Raw genomic sequence first — 15,065 nt, 5'->3', positions numbered from 1 at the left:
GCAGTCAGCATGCCAATTGCATGCTCCCCCAAAACTTGAGACATCGGTGGCATTGTGTTGTGTGACAAAACTGCACATTTTAGAGTGGCTTTTTATTGTCCCCAGCACAAGGTGCACCTGTATAATGATCATGCTGTTTAATACTCTAATTGATATGCCACACCTGTCAGGTGGATGGATTATTTTGGCAAAGTAGAAATGCTCACTAACAGGGATGTAAACACATTTGTGCACAAAATCTGAGAAAAATAAGCTTTTTGTGCAGAAATTGTATATTTTATTTCAACTCATGAAACATGGGACAAACACTTTACATGTTGCGTTTATATTTTTGTTCAGTATATAATGCAAATGTTTGGCTTTGTCCTCAACAATGTTATTTTTTTTTTTTGGCAGGGTCGTAAGTGTGGAAGGGACATGGTAGTGCAGGTATGAGGTTTTACGGGGATAGACCTGGGTCTGGTTTCCCAAAAACATCTTAATGCTAAGTTCATCGATAGAACCTTCCTAGGAACATTGCTAAATCTCCCAGCTGTTTCCCAAACCATCGTTAGGACCTTCCTAGAAACATTGTTAAATCTCCCAGCTGTTTCCCAAACCATCGTTAGGACCTTCCTAGAAACAGTGCTAAATCTCCCAGCTGTTTCCCCAAACCATCATTAGTAAAGTTGCACTTGAAAACTCACTTTGTTTTCGTCTGCCTCAGTCTTTACAAACCACTAAATGCCCTTACATTGATGACTTTTGCAACTTCAATCAGTTTCCCACGTTGATTTAACTTCATCACATAGATTTTTGGGGTTGAAATGGCATGGAAACCATGTTGACTCAACCAGATTTTGCCCAGTGGGCCGAGAGCAGCACTGCCTTTTCTTTCAGTATCAACACGTTGACCAACGCACTTAGCGAATGCTCTTTCTACGTGGTGTTTTGGGAAACGCATCTTCGGCTGTTGCAGGAAAGATGCATCGTTAAAACACTTGTAAACCTAAATTCCAACGCTATCGGGAAGCCGGGCCCTGGGTTATAGTTAGAATGAATGTTATGAAAGACTGAAGGAACGTGAAGGTAGATAATGTGGCTAATTGGGGCGGCAGGGTAGCCTAGTGGTTAGAGGGTTGGACTAGTAACCGGAAGGTTGCAAGTTCAAACCCCTGAGCTGACAAGGTACAAATCTGTCGTTCTGCCCCTGAACAAGGCAGTTAACCCACTGTTCCTAGGCCGTCATTGAAAATAAGAATTTGTTCTTACCTGACTTGCCTGGTTAAATAAAGGTAAAATTAAAAAAATAATGTCCTCATTGGCGGCATAAACAATATAGCAGGTGTCTTGTGGATGTATTCCTCCTGTCACCATTTACTTTTTTTAAAGATAAAATAAATAAATAACACTATTGTTGGAAAAGTAAGCATTTTACTGTCAATCTACAGCTGTTGTTTCCAAAGCATGTGACATACGATTAGATTTGTGCTACTGTGTGTCTGTCTTTGGTGTTTTGAATGCTTCTCCCTGTGTCTACTGTGTGTCTGTCTTTGGTGTTTTGAATGCTTCTCCCTGTGTTTAGGCTGTGAGGGGACAGTTAAAGAAGAAGGAGAAGCAAGTGGATAAGCTCCTGGACTCAGCGGTGGCTGAACGCTTCTGTCGACTGGCTGAGGGAGTCGATTCTCTGAGAGGATTAAGGTACTGTGATGGTCTGGGTTGCAAATAGCGCCCTATATAGTGCACTCTGTTCGAAAGTAGTGCACTATATGGTAATGAGGTATCATTTTCTGACCCCCCCCCCCACACACACACACACCTCTCGAATTGGAATTATTTTATTATAGAATAACAAATATTAAGTAACAATGTTTTATTACATGTATTTATTTATACAATTCAACATTTCACATTGAGTTACTCTTTCTATTGATTTGCATTATCATGGTTTTATTTCTACTGGACAGAGAGAGAAACCCAGGTAACACGGATAGCGACAGCCTTACGGAGTCTATCAACATTGTCATAAACAACAGCATCTCTGCCCCGGTTGCCATGGAGAAGCTGGAGTCGGCATGGAGAGATTACAGCCTGGCTCAGGAGAAACTCAAGGCCTGTCAGACGGTCAGTCTGCATCCTACTGTTAATGTGTGCATCCTACTGTTAATGGGTGCATCCAAAATGGCACCCTATTCCCTATTTAGTGCACTACTTTAGACCAGGGCCCATAGTGGTCTAGTTGAAAGTAGTGCACTAAATCGGGAATAGGTTGCCATTTGGGACACAAAGACACGCGTCTCATCAGATCAGAATACAGTTTCTCATCAGTGAAATGACCATGTTTTGGCGTCCATTTTGCAGAAGGAGCAGCTTTGGGATCTGATAGACAACCGGAATAAGGTGCGAGGTGTTCTGACTGCCACTGTAGAGTCCTTCCTTCAGGAGGTTGAGTGTTTGCCAGTCAGACAACGCATGGACAAACTGGAGGTACTGAAAATGAAAACTAGGATTCTGTCATCTGAAAACATTCCAAATATGTGAAGTGGGTTTGTTATTTCTAGATGACCTCACAGGATTGGGGTTCTATCAAGGCTATCAGCTGAACATGCTCTGATGCATCAACATATAAGGATGTGGGCCAAATAGCACCCTATTCCCTACATAGTGCTCTATATAAGGTATTATTTGGGACGCGTGCTATGATCAAGCTGTTGTTCCCTTGTGTCCGTGTTCCAGGAGGTGAGCTCCTCCCTGACTGCAGTGTTTGGTCCAGCCTCTATGGAGGGGGATGTTGGACAGCAGGCCTTTGAGCAGTTCAGCCAGTGGAGGACTCAGAGGAGTCAGCTCACCAGCTCTGTCAGAGACGGGACGGACAAGGCCCTCCAGGCCCTGTGTACCTGGTCGGAGAACGTTGGCAAGGTACAGAATGACCCGGTACCGCTTTGGTTTGGGTGAACTGAGGATGAAGAAACTTAAAAAAGAGAGTCTGGGTTTATTTCTCCCAAGCTTTTGTGTGTACTGTGAAGGGTGGGAAGGGGAAACAACTGTTCTCTTTACTAAAGTGATTGAAGATTTGCCCACGGAAAATGATTTGACATGTAATTCTTCTCCAGCGGTCTTCCTGGGTATGGAACTGTACAGTTTGGGCAGGTTTCCCGGACACAGATTAAGCCTCGTGGACTAAGAAACATGTTCATGTTCAAAAGGTTTTTTTAGTTAAGCATTGGGCTTGTCTGGGAAATCCTAATCCTCCAATGTCCCTTCAGTTTTTCTGCCTGTCAGCTAACACAGTGGTGGGAGTGAATGACATCGTGGACGGAGTGAATGAGCTGCTGAAGCAGGCAGAGAACAACGTGGCCAAGGAGCTGGACTCTCCCCTGTCAGTCGGGGTGAGTTTGGGTGTGTCCCAAATGGCACCCTATTCCCTTTTTTATATATGTAGTTCACTACTTTTGACCAGGGCCCATATTTCACCTGTCCAGCTACATGTCAGTGAGTCTGATGGTGCTTTGAAGACAACTGGGAAACATGACGTCAGTGATCTTCAGGTCGGAAAGTTGGAGCTTTAGAAAGATGGCAGAGTTTCCTGACTTGGAATACTGAGTTGGATGTCCGTTCAAAACTACTAGCCCCCCCCCCCCCCCCCCAGTGGTCTTAAACACACTGAAGTCTGAGATTTCTCTGTTATTTTGAACACGGCATTACCTCATCGTCGTGTTTTTTTTTACTCTATTTGTTTGTTGTTGACTTATTTGTTTACTCAACAGGAGCAGAACAACCATGAGACCAAGGCAGTGTCCAATGCTTTCCACAAAGTCATGCAGCACATTCAGAGTGAGCAGAGTCTGCTGAGTGACATTATGGAGAAATATCTGCTCAACACCAAGGTGAGAGAATTGTTTTTGATGTTTAATGTGTTTACTTACCAGATTTTCCAGAAATCAAGGTTGGAAGATTCCCAGAATTGTGAGGGAATATGCAGGAAATCTGGAATCATCCAACCAAGATTTCTGGAAAACCTCAGTTTCCCTTAATGCTGTGACCCTGATCTGAGTAGATCTGAGTAGATCTGAGTAGATCTGAGTAGATCTTACTGTTTGTCTTTAACCATATAGCTTCTCTTTCTGCTGTGTCAGAACACTAGCAGTCTGGAGATGTGCTCTTATCTCTCCAACTGATGTTTTCTCCTTTATCAAGGATGTTCTATTCAGTTTGTGTTCTATTCCGTTTGTGTTCTATTCCGTTTGTGTTCTATTCCGTTTGTGTTCTATTCCGTTTGTGTTCTATTCCGTTTGTGTTCTATTCCGTTTGTGTTTTATTCCGTTTGTGTTCTATTCCGTTTGTGTTTTATTCCGTTTGTGTTCTATTCCGTTTGTGTTTTATTCCGTTTGTGTTTTATTCCGTTTGTGTTTTATTCCGTTTGTGTTCTATTCCGTTTGTGTTCTATTCCGTTTGTGTTGTGTTCTATTCCGTTTGTGTTGTGTTCTATTCCGTTTGTGGTGCATTCCGTTTGTGGTGCATTCCGTTTGTGTTGCAGTTTAAGGGTGAGATGCTACAGTGGCAGAATGCTAGCCCGACTCCAGACTCTCTGTTCTCTGTGAAGAAACGTATCCGCAGCCTGAGGGCTCAGCTGAGGTGGAGACAGGTGGAGGAGGCCAGTCTGGAGGAGGTGAGAGATGAGGAAGTCTATTTAGTGCACTACTTTTGATCTGTACAAGCTGCAGTGGCAGTTGTACAGATCATTCATACAAACGGCTTTGACTTGTCAAACAGGGCAGAAAGCCAACACTATGTTTCCTTATTAATGCAATATGTTTCCCATTTCCTTATTAATTCAGCCATTTACTTAGATAACTAGCTAGTTCAATTTAAGGGTCACCCTAATGCAGAATTCTATGCTTTTCACACAGGGAAAGAAATATAAATCTCATAAGAAATATCTTGCTGCGTCTTGTAAATGCAGATATAAAATGCTTCTTATTGTAATTTCTGTTCGGCATCAAACTAATTTCGTTCTTCAGTTGCTCTTCTCCACTTGGATGAGAATTCAGGAACGGGCATTCTATCAGCAGACAGCGCTCTGACTGATGTGTAGCTACTGTTCTCCATCATTCTATCAGCAGACAGCACTCTGACTGATGTGGAGCTACTGTTCTCCATCATTCTATCAGCAGACAGCACTCTGACTGATGTGGAGCTACTGTTCTCCATCATTCTATCAGCAGACAGCACTCTGACTGATGTGGAGCTACTGTTCTCCATCATTCTATCAGCAGACAGCGCTCTGACTGATGTGTAGCTACTGTTCTCCATCATTCTATCAGCAGACAGCACTCTGACTGATGTGTAGCTACTATTCTCCATCATTCTATCAGCAGACAGCACTCTGACGGATGTGGAGCTACTGTTCTCCATCATTCTATCAGCAGACAGCACTCTGATGTGGAGCTACTGTTCTCCATCATTCTATCAGCAGACAGCGCTCTGACTGATGTGTAGCTACTGTTCTCCATCATTCTATCAGCAGACAGCACTCTGACTGATGTGTAGCTACTGTTCTCCATCATTCTATCAGCAGACAGCACTCTGACTGATGTGGAGCTACTGTTCTCCATCATTCTATCAGCAGACAGCACTCTGACTGATGTGGAGCTACTCTTCTCCATCATTCTATCAGCAGACAGCACTCTGATGTGGAGCTACTGTTCTCCATCATTCTATCAGCAGACAGCACTCTGACTGATGTGGAGCTACTGTTCTCCATCATTCTATCAGCAGACAGATGTAGTGTCTGAAGGTGTTGTACTAATGTAGTGTCTGATGAAGGTGTTGTACTAATGTATTGTCTGATGAATGTGTTGCACCAATGTATTGTCTGATGAAGGTGTACTAATGTAGTGTCTGATGAATGTGTTGTACTAATGTAGTGTCTGATGAAGGTGGTGTACTAATGTAGTGTCTGATGAAGGTGTTGTACTAATGTAGTGTCTGATGAAGGTGTTGTGCTAATGTAGTGTCTGATGAAGGTGTTGTGCTAATGTAGTGTCTGATGAAGGTGTTGTACTAATGTAGTGTCTGAAGGTGTTGTACTAATGTAGTGTCTGATTGAAGGAGTTGTACTAATGTAGTGTCTGAATGTGTTGTACTAATGTAGTGTCTGATGAAGGTGTTGTACTAATGTATTCTGTGAAGGAAAACTAGTTTCATGCCCCTGATCACTATTGAAGCAAAACAAACAGACTTTCAATATAAAACAGGTTCATGTCAACACACAGCTGGACCCCTGTCAACACACAGCTGGACCCCTGTCAACACACAGCTGGTTCATGTCAACACACAGCTGGTTCATGTCAACACACAGCTGGTTCATGTCAACACACAGCTGGTTCATGTCAACACACAGCTGGTTCATGTCAACACACAGCTGGTTCATGTCAACACACAGCTGGTTCATGTCAACACACAGCTGGACTCACCAGCTCCCGCTTTCTCCTGTTGTGCTATTTCCAAACAAACACGTGACTGTCTCAACGGTTCTGGGGAACTACGGTGAGCTTCATAATGTACAATAATGTGACTGTCTCAACGGTTCTGGGGAACTACGGTGAGCTTCATAATGTACAATAATGTGACTGGCTCAACTGTTCTGGGGAACTACGGTGAGCTTCATAATGTACAATAATGTGACTGGCTCAACTGTTCTGGGGAACTACGGTGAGCTTCATAATGTACAATAATGTGACTGGCTCAACGGTTCTGGGGAACTACGGTGAGCTTCATAATGTACAATAATGTGACTGGCTCAACTGTTCTGGGGAACTACGGTGAGCTTCATAATGTACAATAATGTGACTGGCTCAACGGTTCTGGGGAACTACGGTGAGCTTCATAATGTGACAGGTGAAATGATCAATGCCATCTGCTTTATCTCCTAACATATTGCACAAGTTGACTGCAGGTATTTACTTAAGTAGCTACAAATATAGTTCTGTATTGAAACACTTCAACTTCCAGTAATAACACCATCATATCACAAAAATATGTACAAAAACACAGACTGACCAGCCTGCTCTGCACTAATACTATGGCTGAACATGTTGTAGATGATGAAAGTGGAGACATGGAGAATAGTTCTGTATTGAACCCCCCCCCCCCCTCCCCTGGTATACGGTATACCGGCCAAGCCTATAGGATGCCGTTTGGAACACAGTCCCAGAACAGCTGGCTTGTCTGCATAGGATACCCAGCTCAATTTGTATAGTTATAATGGCAGAATGATTTCCTGTGAATGCAGTAGTGATTAGAGTGGTAATATAGCAAAGGGAGGTTTATTCATGGTTTCTCCTGTCAGGCTGAAGACTTTGACCTAACGGAGATTCTGAAGAAGAAGGAAGAGATTGCTGAGACCAGAAACACTCTTTTCCATGAAATCGGTCAAGAAAGAAAAGAATATGTACGTTACATATTCCAACATCTTTCTATTATTCTAATTCTGTCATTTATATGTTCTGTCATTCTAATTCTGTCATTCTAATTCTGTCATTCTAATTCTGTCATTTATATGTTCTGTCATTCTAATTCTGTCATTCTAATTCTGTCATTTATATGTTCTGTCATTCTAATTCTGTCATATGTTCTGTCATTCTGATTCTGTCATTTATATGTTCTGTCATTGTAATTCTGTGTTCCAACTAAGTCCAGGAACACTTCCACAAAGTGTAAGTTCCACTCATCACACCCCTCACTAATAGCTCTGTGTCATGTTTGTGTTGTAGATGAAGCTCAGTGCTGTGGCTGAAGGCTGCTGTCCTGAGCTCCCCCTGCTCTACCCTGAGGCAGACATCCACAGCCACATGGTGAGACACAACCTGAGTCCTGACTGATCCAACTATACCTCTGTACAAGACCATATGGAAACCAGGACATGGTCACATTGTGCTGCAGTTCTGTCCCCTAGTGGAGATCTGTGAATGTGTCCAGTGTTATTTCACTGTGTTCCTAATTACCATGTTCTCATCACGTATGTATTATTAGCAGCATCTACGTATTTCACAGATGTGAGTATGATGACCACAACCGTGTGTGTGTGTGTGTGTGCAGAGCTCTGGAGGTCTGGTGGTGAAGAGTCTGGACAGGGACATGTTTGACGCTGAGCCCATGAAGGAGCTGAGTGGACGCAGGCCTCTGGTCTGTACTGAGTTCCAGGGACAGAGGGTCATACTCAAGGTAACCCCTTTTTCACACACCTTATTAGGTCTACGTCCCAAATAGGACCCTATTCTCTATATAGTGCACTACTTTTGACTAGGGGCCCATAGCGTTCTGGTTAAAAGTAGTGCACTATATATGGAATAGGGTGCCATATGGGAGTTAGAGTTCCACATTTACACAATGTTTTTAACCTGTAAGACTGTCAGGCCCAAATGTGAGCAAACATTTTGAAACAGAATGATTGTTCTTTTTGAACATGTTCAGGTATTACTGTTCCTGTTTAAAGACGTGTTGATCTCGTTTAGTGCCAACTGAAAGACCCTGGTCTTTTGACAGAGGTTTAGCTGTTATCCTTATTGGTGGTTTGTGTCTGGTTTCCCTGTCAGGGTTACACTGTGAATGAGGAGGCAGAGGCCAGAGTGTTGGAGAGAACCACCCAGTTTCACAGAACCAGGACTCAGCGGGAGAGTCAGACTGACACTGGAATACTCCCTCTTCTGGCACTGTTCTTTAGCAAGGTACTGCTCACTCAGCTTCCCTGTCTCGACCCAGTCACTAAGCTTCATATGTCTTCCTGTCTTACAAGCCACATGTTTCATGATCTGAGGAACTTGACTTAGACTTAAAGCCTATTTATGCATGATCTGAAAATGCGGTCGGAGGCTTCGTATGGAGGGTGTGATGTAATTGCGGAGCCTTCTGAGGCGTGCAAATCAAATCCAATTTTATTTGTCACATACACATGGTTAGCAGATGTTAATGCGAGTGTAGCGAAATGCTTGTGCTTCTAGTTCCGACAATGCAGTAATAATCCAACAAGTAATCTAACTAATAATTCCAACAATTCCACAATTCTTATACACAGTGTAAGGGGATAAAGAATATGTACATAAAGATATATGAATGAGTGATGGTACAGAGCAGCATAGGCAAGATACAGTAGATGGTATCGAGTACAGTATATACATATGAGATGAGTACAGAGGCCAAGTCAAGCTCTGTACCGCATCGCCGTGAGCCTCCCAAATTTTGTAACAATGCAGAGGGCTCTGTTTAGCTCTGCGTTGACATGATTGGTTGACAGTAGGTGGGGGCGTTACGTCCTGTATAAACACACACATTTCCTTCACAACAGCTCTGCTCCCCTAAGCGGGGGAAGTATGAAAGCCCTGAAGTCTGTGGAGGCTACATCGTAGGGAATGTTGTACAACCACTTCAGATGTCTGATTGACCAGGCAGCACATTTTAGAGAGGTCGTGTTCTCCATTTGTCATGATGTCACTATGAACCCTTCTCTTTTAGTCAGACCCTCTTGCGTATGTGATGGTGCCATACTTCCCCAATGGAAGTCTCTGGAATGTTCAGGCTGCCAAACCCCTAACTGCCTCAGTGAGTTCTCTCGACTACCTTCCTCATATTTCACGTTTAGAGTTACAAAACTCCTTCAAAATTCCCAGGTTTCCAGAAATCTCAGTTGGAGGAGTCCCTTTCTTCCAATAGAGTTTTCTGGAAAATCGGGCAGTTTTGGAACCTTATTCACATGCCCTTGTTTTGTAGTAGTAGAACACATTGACCTACTGTCCCATCTCTCCCATCAGGAGACTGGTAGTATAACACATTGACCTACTGTCCTGTCTCTCCCATCAGGATACTGGTAGTATAACACATTGACCTACTGTCCTGTCTCTCGCATCAGACTGGTAGTATAACACATTGACCTACTGTCCTGTCTCTCCCATCAGACTGGTAGTATAACACATTGACCTACTGTCCTGTCTCTCCCATCAGACTGGTAGTATAACACATTGACCTACTGTCCTGTCTCTCCCATCAGACTGGTAGTATAACACATTGACCTACTGTCCTGTCTCTCCCATCAGACTGGTAGTATAACACATTGACCTACTGTCCTGTCTCTCCCATCAGGAGACTGGTAGTATAACACATTGACCTACTGTCCTGTCTCTCCCATCAGGAGACTGTGAAGGTGATGAGAGGCGTGGCCAGGGGCCTCCAGGCCCTCCACGCTGCAGGCGTCACACATGCCTCCCTCAACCCCAACAACGTCTTCGTCCTCCACCGACACCAAGGCATGGTGGGAGACTACGACTTCATAAAGACTCCTGTGAGTAGCCTTTCCTCCATCTTAACTTGGAGGCTAAAGAAACGCACACCTGTTTAGGAGAGGTGCTGGCTAGCGGAGTAGAACACCTGTTTAGGAGAGGTGCTGGCTAGCGGAGGAGTAGAACACCTGTTTAGGAGAGGTGCTGGCTAGCGGAGTAGAAGAACACCTGTTTAGGAGAGGTGCTGGCTAGCGGAGTAGAACACCTGTTTAGGAGAGGTGCTGGCTAGCGGAGGAGTAGAACACCTGTTTAGGTGAGGTGCTGGCTAGCGGAGGAGTAGAACACCTGTTTAGGTGAGGTGCTGGCTAGCGGAGGAGTAGAACACCTGTTTAGGAGAGGTGCTGGCTAGCGGAGGAGTAGAACACCTGTTTAGGTGAGGTGCTGGCTAGAGGAGGAGTAGAACACCTGTTTAGGAGAGGTGCTGGCTAGAGGAGGAGTAGAACACCTGTTTAGGAGAGGTGCTGGCTAGCGGAGGAGTAGAACACTTGTTTAGGAGAGGTGCTGGCTAGCGGAGGAGTAGAACACCTGTTTAGGTGAGGTGCTGGCTAGCGGAGGAGTAGAACACCTGTTTAGGTGAGGTGCTGGCTAGCGGAGGAGTAGAACACCTGTTTAGGAGAGGTGCTGTCTAGCGGAGGAGTAGAACACCTGTTTAGGAGAGGTGCTGTCTAGCGGAGGAGTAGAACACTTGTTTAGGAGAGGTGCTGGCTAGCGGAGGAGTAGAACACTTGTTTAGGAGAGGTGCTGGCTAGCGGAGGAGTAGAACACTTGTTTAGGAGAGGTGCTGGCTAGCGGAGGAGTAGAACACTTGTTTAGGAGAGGTGCTGGCTAGCGGAGGAGTAGAACACTTGTTTAGGAGAGGTGCTGGCTAGCGGAGGAGTAGAACACTTGTTTAGGAGAGGTGCTGGCTAGCGGAGGAGTAGAACACTTGTTTAGGAGAGGTGCTGGCTAGCGGAGGAGTAGAACACTTGTTTAGGAGAGGTGCTGGCTAGCGGAGGAGTAGAACACTTGTTTAGGAGAGGTGCTGGCTAGCGGAGGAGTAGAACACTTGTTTAGGAGAGGTGCTGGCTAGCGGAGGAGTAGAACACTTGTTTAGGAGAGGTGCTGGCTAGCGGAGGAGTAGAACACTTCAAATTAAAGGAGAACTGCACACTAGGAGCTCAGATGTAATAACCTAATAACCAACGTTTCAACAGACAAGCTGTCTTCATCAGGGTATAATGACAGACACTGTGGGGTCACTAGTTTATATAGTGTCAAAGGACACACACAGGTGTCTGTAATCATGGCCGGGTGTGGCCTGATATCACTGGTTAATTCTCAGATATAAAATAACATACCAAATCATGAATGGACAGCACAACCCTAATTTACCACATCTCTCTCATCAAACAAAAACAACTGTTTCCCCCCTCCATTTTAAATACACTATCTCATGTACCTTGGTTTATTTTACACCTGTCTGAATGAGCCCTGGTTGTTTCATGGTTGTACGTACCATGTTGGTTCCAGGTACAGAGGGCAGTGGACAGTGGGATGGTGGCCGGCTCTATCAGCCTGGTGGCCCCGGAGCTCCGTCAGACACAAGGCACACCTCCTACTCCAGCCTGTGACATGTACTCCTACGGCTGCCTGCTGTTCTGGGTAAAACACCTTCATGTTGCCCTCTCTGTAGATCAGCCCAGGTCTCTGTATAACACAAGATGGATGGCTCTATAGCTCGGGGTCAAGCAGCTTTGGGACAGAGTGGAATACAGCAGGAATTGATATGTATTCTAAGGGGTTTCAGGGAAACTCTGACATGTCATACAGGAGTAATTATTAGCAGAAGTTAATGATAGCATTGAATATTTATCTGGAGAGACTCGAGGAGATGTGAACAATAGACTTGTTGAAAAGAAGCTCCCAGTAAGCAGTTGGGTCCATACCATTTTATTTTTTGGCTTCAACAACTCTATTTGCAGCTGCATGCCCCAGGGTTCAACGGGGATCTGGATAGTGGAAGCAGACTGGCCCTGGATATCAGCGGAGTGAAACTGGTCAGTAACCCTGATGGCCTTTTCATGTTTCAATTCATTTAGAATGCATTTTAGTTTTGCTCCCAAAGTGCAGGTCAGTTTTAATTAGGAGAATAATACATGTAATTTTTAAGTCGTTTTCCATTGAAAGACGGTCACAAAGTGCTGAAAGGATGTTGTGTGTCCTCTTGTCCAGGAGGACAATCTCCAAGCCCTGCTGTCTAAGCTGCTGGTGTGTGTTGGAAGACTGACTGCTGCTGAGACCCTGGCTGATGACTACTTCCTGTCTGACCAGTAACCAGGCAACCGGTACATACTGGGATAGTTTGGTCGACAGTTTTACTTTAAAACCAGCCTGGGTAACGTCTTTTTAGCTAACATTCCACTCCGTGACATGCCAAATATGGTTTACCAGTACCCAGACTACATCAATACTACAATGTTTTGTTGATCTCCCAATATAAAAGCACAATATATTTGTCAGTCTGCTGATTTAAAAGCACAGTATCATGTTGTTTAACTGTATATTCTTTTGATGTTGGAGTACCCTGTCTTGCAGTTGTCACTTTCTAGAGTAAATAAAATACACGTTCTGACATGGACCTGATCTGTATGGACCTGGTCTCATTTAGAACTCAAAGGGAACCACCACCAGCACAATGCTTTCGGTTCTAAGACGTTAGTTAGAGTTTTTGCTGCTGTGTACTCTTTAACACTAGTTCTGTGCTCTGTTGCTGACTGTCTCCTGACTTGCCTGATCGGGATGTTGTCAGCATCAATCTACTGTAAAATCTCTGAAAATCCCTTGGAAAACGCTCCCCCGAGAAAATTGTTATCATTACATGTTTTCTCACCCTTCACTGGTTGAAAACTATGGTCAGATTTTTGTGCCCCCTACGTGCCCCTATTTTACAGAACTGCGGGTTGATGGTTTTGCACTCTCTAAATGTCCTTTGATTTGGAGAGATTCATTAGAAGTGGAGCTTTTTTTGTTGTCTATTTTCCATCTGTCAAAACACAATGTTCATATTGTATTTTTGCCTCATTCTCATCATTTAATTTCATATCCTCATCATTTAATTTCATATCCTCATCATTTAATTTCATATCCTCATCATTTAATTTCATATCCTCATCATTTAATTTCATATCCTCATCATTTAATTTCATATCCAAACTGCTGGAGTAAAAATACTAAAGCTGTTTTGCTTCAATGCCTCATTCCATATGGAGCCTGATGTGTATATGGGCTTGTCCTTATCTGGGGATGACTTCCTTAATCTTTGTTGTTCTGATGTGGAACATCAGGCTTCCATGAGAGAGGACTACTGCTGCTCATCTTCTGCCTGTCTGGGAATGGTTACTTCCTTGTTTGTTCTGATGTGGAACATCAGGCTTCCATGAGAGAGGACTACTGCTGCCCATCTTCTGCCTATCTGGGAATGGTTACTTCCTTAATCCTTGTTGTTCTGAACCATTCCCTCCGCAAGGCATTTAAACGTGTTAACCCTCGCAAGGCTGCAGGCCCAGACGGCATCCCCAGCCGCATCCTCAGACAATGCGCAGACCAGCTGGCTGGTGTTTACAGACATATTCAATCAATCCTTATCCCAGTTTGCTGTTCCCATATGCTTCAAGAGGGCCACCATTGTTCCTGTTCCCAAGAAAGCTAAGGTAACTGAGCTAAATGACTACCGCCCTGTAGCTCTCACTTCCGTCATCATGAAGTGCTTTGAGAGACTAGTCAAGGACCATATCACCTCCACCCTACCTGACACCCTAGACCCACTCCAATTTGCTTACCGCCCCAATAGGTCCACAGACGACGCAATCGCCATCACACTGCCCTGACCCATCTGGACAAGAGGAATACCTATGTAAGAATGCTGTTTATCAGCTCAGCATTTAACACCATAGTACCCTGCAAACTCGTCATTAAGCTCTGGGTCTCGACCCTGGGTCTCGACCCCGCCCTGTGCAACTGGGTCCTGGACTTCCTGACGGGCCGCCCCCAGGTGGTGAGGGTAACAACATCTCCACCCTGCTGATCCTCAACACTGGGTCCCCACAAGGGTGTGTTCTCAGCCCTCTCCTATACTCCCTGTTCACCCACGACTGTGTGGCCATGCACGCCTCCAACTCAATCATCAAGTTTGCAGACGACACTAGAGTGGTAGGCTTGATTACCAACAACGACGAGACGGCCTACAGAGAGGAGGTGAGGGCCCTTGGAGTGTGGTGTTCTTGAAAATAACCTCACACTCAACGTCAACAAAACTAAGGAGATTTATCGTGGACTTCAGGAAACAGCAGAGGGACCAGCCCCCTATCTACATTGACGGGATAGTAGTGGAGAGGGTGGAAAGTTTTAAGTTCCTCGGAGTACACATCACGGACAAACTGAATTGGTCCACCCACTCAGGCAGCGTGGTGAAGAAGGCGCAGCAGCGCCTCTTCAACCTCAGGAGGCTGAAGAAATTCGGCTTGTCACCAAAAACACTCACAAACTTTTACAGATGCACAATCGAGAGCATCCTGTAGGGCTGTATCACTACCTGGGACAGCAGCTGCTCTGCCCACAACCGTAAGGCTCTCCAGAGGATAGTGAGGTCTGCACAACGCAAACTACCTGCCCTCCAGGACACCTACACCACCCGATGTCACAGGAAGGCCAAAAAGATCATCAAGGACAACATCCACCCAAGCCACTGCCTGTTCACCCCGCTATCATCCAGAA

At 44.7% G+C, this 15,065-nt stretch overlaps 1 protein-coding gene across 3 annotated transcripts in view; it reads left to right on the top strand.

Moving 5' to 3' along the window:
- Positions 1-12,930, top strand: part of LOC109884497 (serine/threonine-protein kinase 31) — a 39,144-nt gene extending 26,214 nt beyond the window's left edge. For 2 of the 3 annotated variants that reach the window (XM_031812236.1, XM_031812235.1), the window contains 17 exons: positions 397-429; positions 1,565-1,680; positions 1,947-2,103; positions 2,341-2,466; positions 2,716-2,898; positions 3,246-3,368; positions 3,747-3,866; positions 4,517-4,648; positions 7,331-7,432; positions 7,755-7,835; positions 8,080-8,205; positions 8,577-8,708; positions 9,493-9,579; positions 10,166-10,315; positions 11,823-11,954; positions 12,275-12,349; positions 12,525-12,930. In XM_031812236.1, coding sequence (XP_031668096.1) covers positions 397-429; positions 1,565-1,680; positions 1,947-2,103; positions 2,341-2,466; positions 2,716-2,898; positions 3,246-3,368; positions 3,747-3,866; positions 4,517-4,648; positions 7,331-7,432; positions 7,755-7,835; positions 8,080-8,205; positions 8,577-8,708; positions 9,493-9,579; positions 10,166-10,315; positions 11,823-11,954; positions 12,275-12,349; positions 12,525-12,626 — 1,977 coding nt within the window. In that variant the 3' untranslated portion in view covers positions 12,627-12,930. The remainder of the gene's footprint in view (positions 1-396; positions 430-1,564; positions 1,681-1,946; positions 2,104-2,340; positions 2,467-2,715; positions 2,899-3,245; positions 3,369-3,746; positions 3,867-4,516; positions 4,649-7,330; positions 7,433-7,754; positions 7,836-8,079; positions 8,206-8,576; positions 8,709-9,492; positions 9,580-10,165; positions 10,316-11,822; positions 11,955-12,274; positions 12,350-12,524) is intronic. The other variant, XM_031812237.1, reaches the window with a different exon arrangement.
- Positions 12,931-15,065: the final 2,135 nt, after the last annotated feature.

The sequence above is a fragment of the Oncorhynchus kisutch genome, unplaced genomic scaffold, assembly GCF_002021735.2.
Source record: "Oncorhynchus kisutch isolate 150728-3 unplaced genomic scaffold, Okis_V2 Okis02a-Okis13b_hom, whole genome shotgun sequence".
NCBI lineage: Eukaryota > Metazoa > Chordata > Actinopteri > Salmoniformes > Salmonidae > Oncorhynchus > Oncorhynchus kisutch.
Note: the sequence above shows the minus strand (reverse complement) of the source record. Positions and strands in the feature narration are given on the sequence as shown.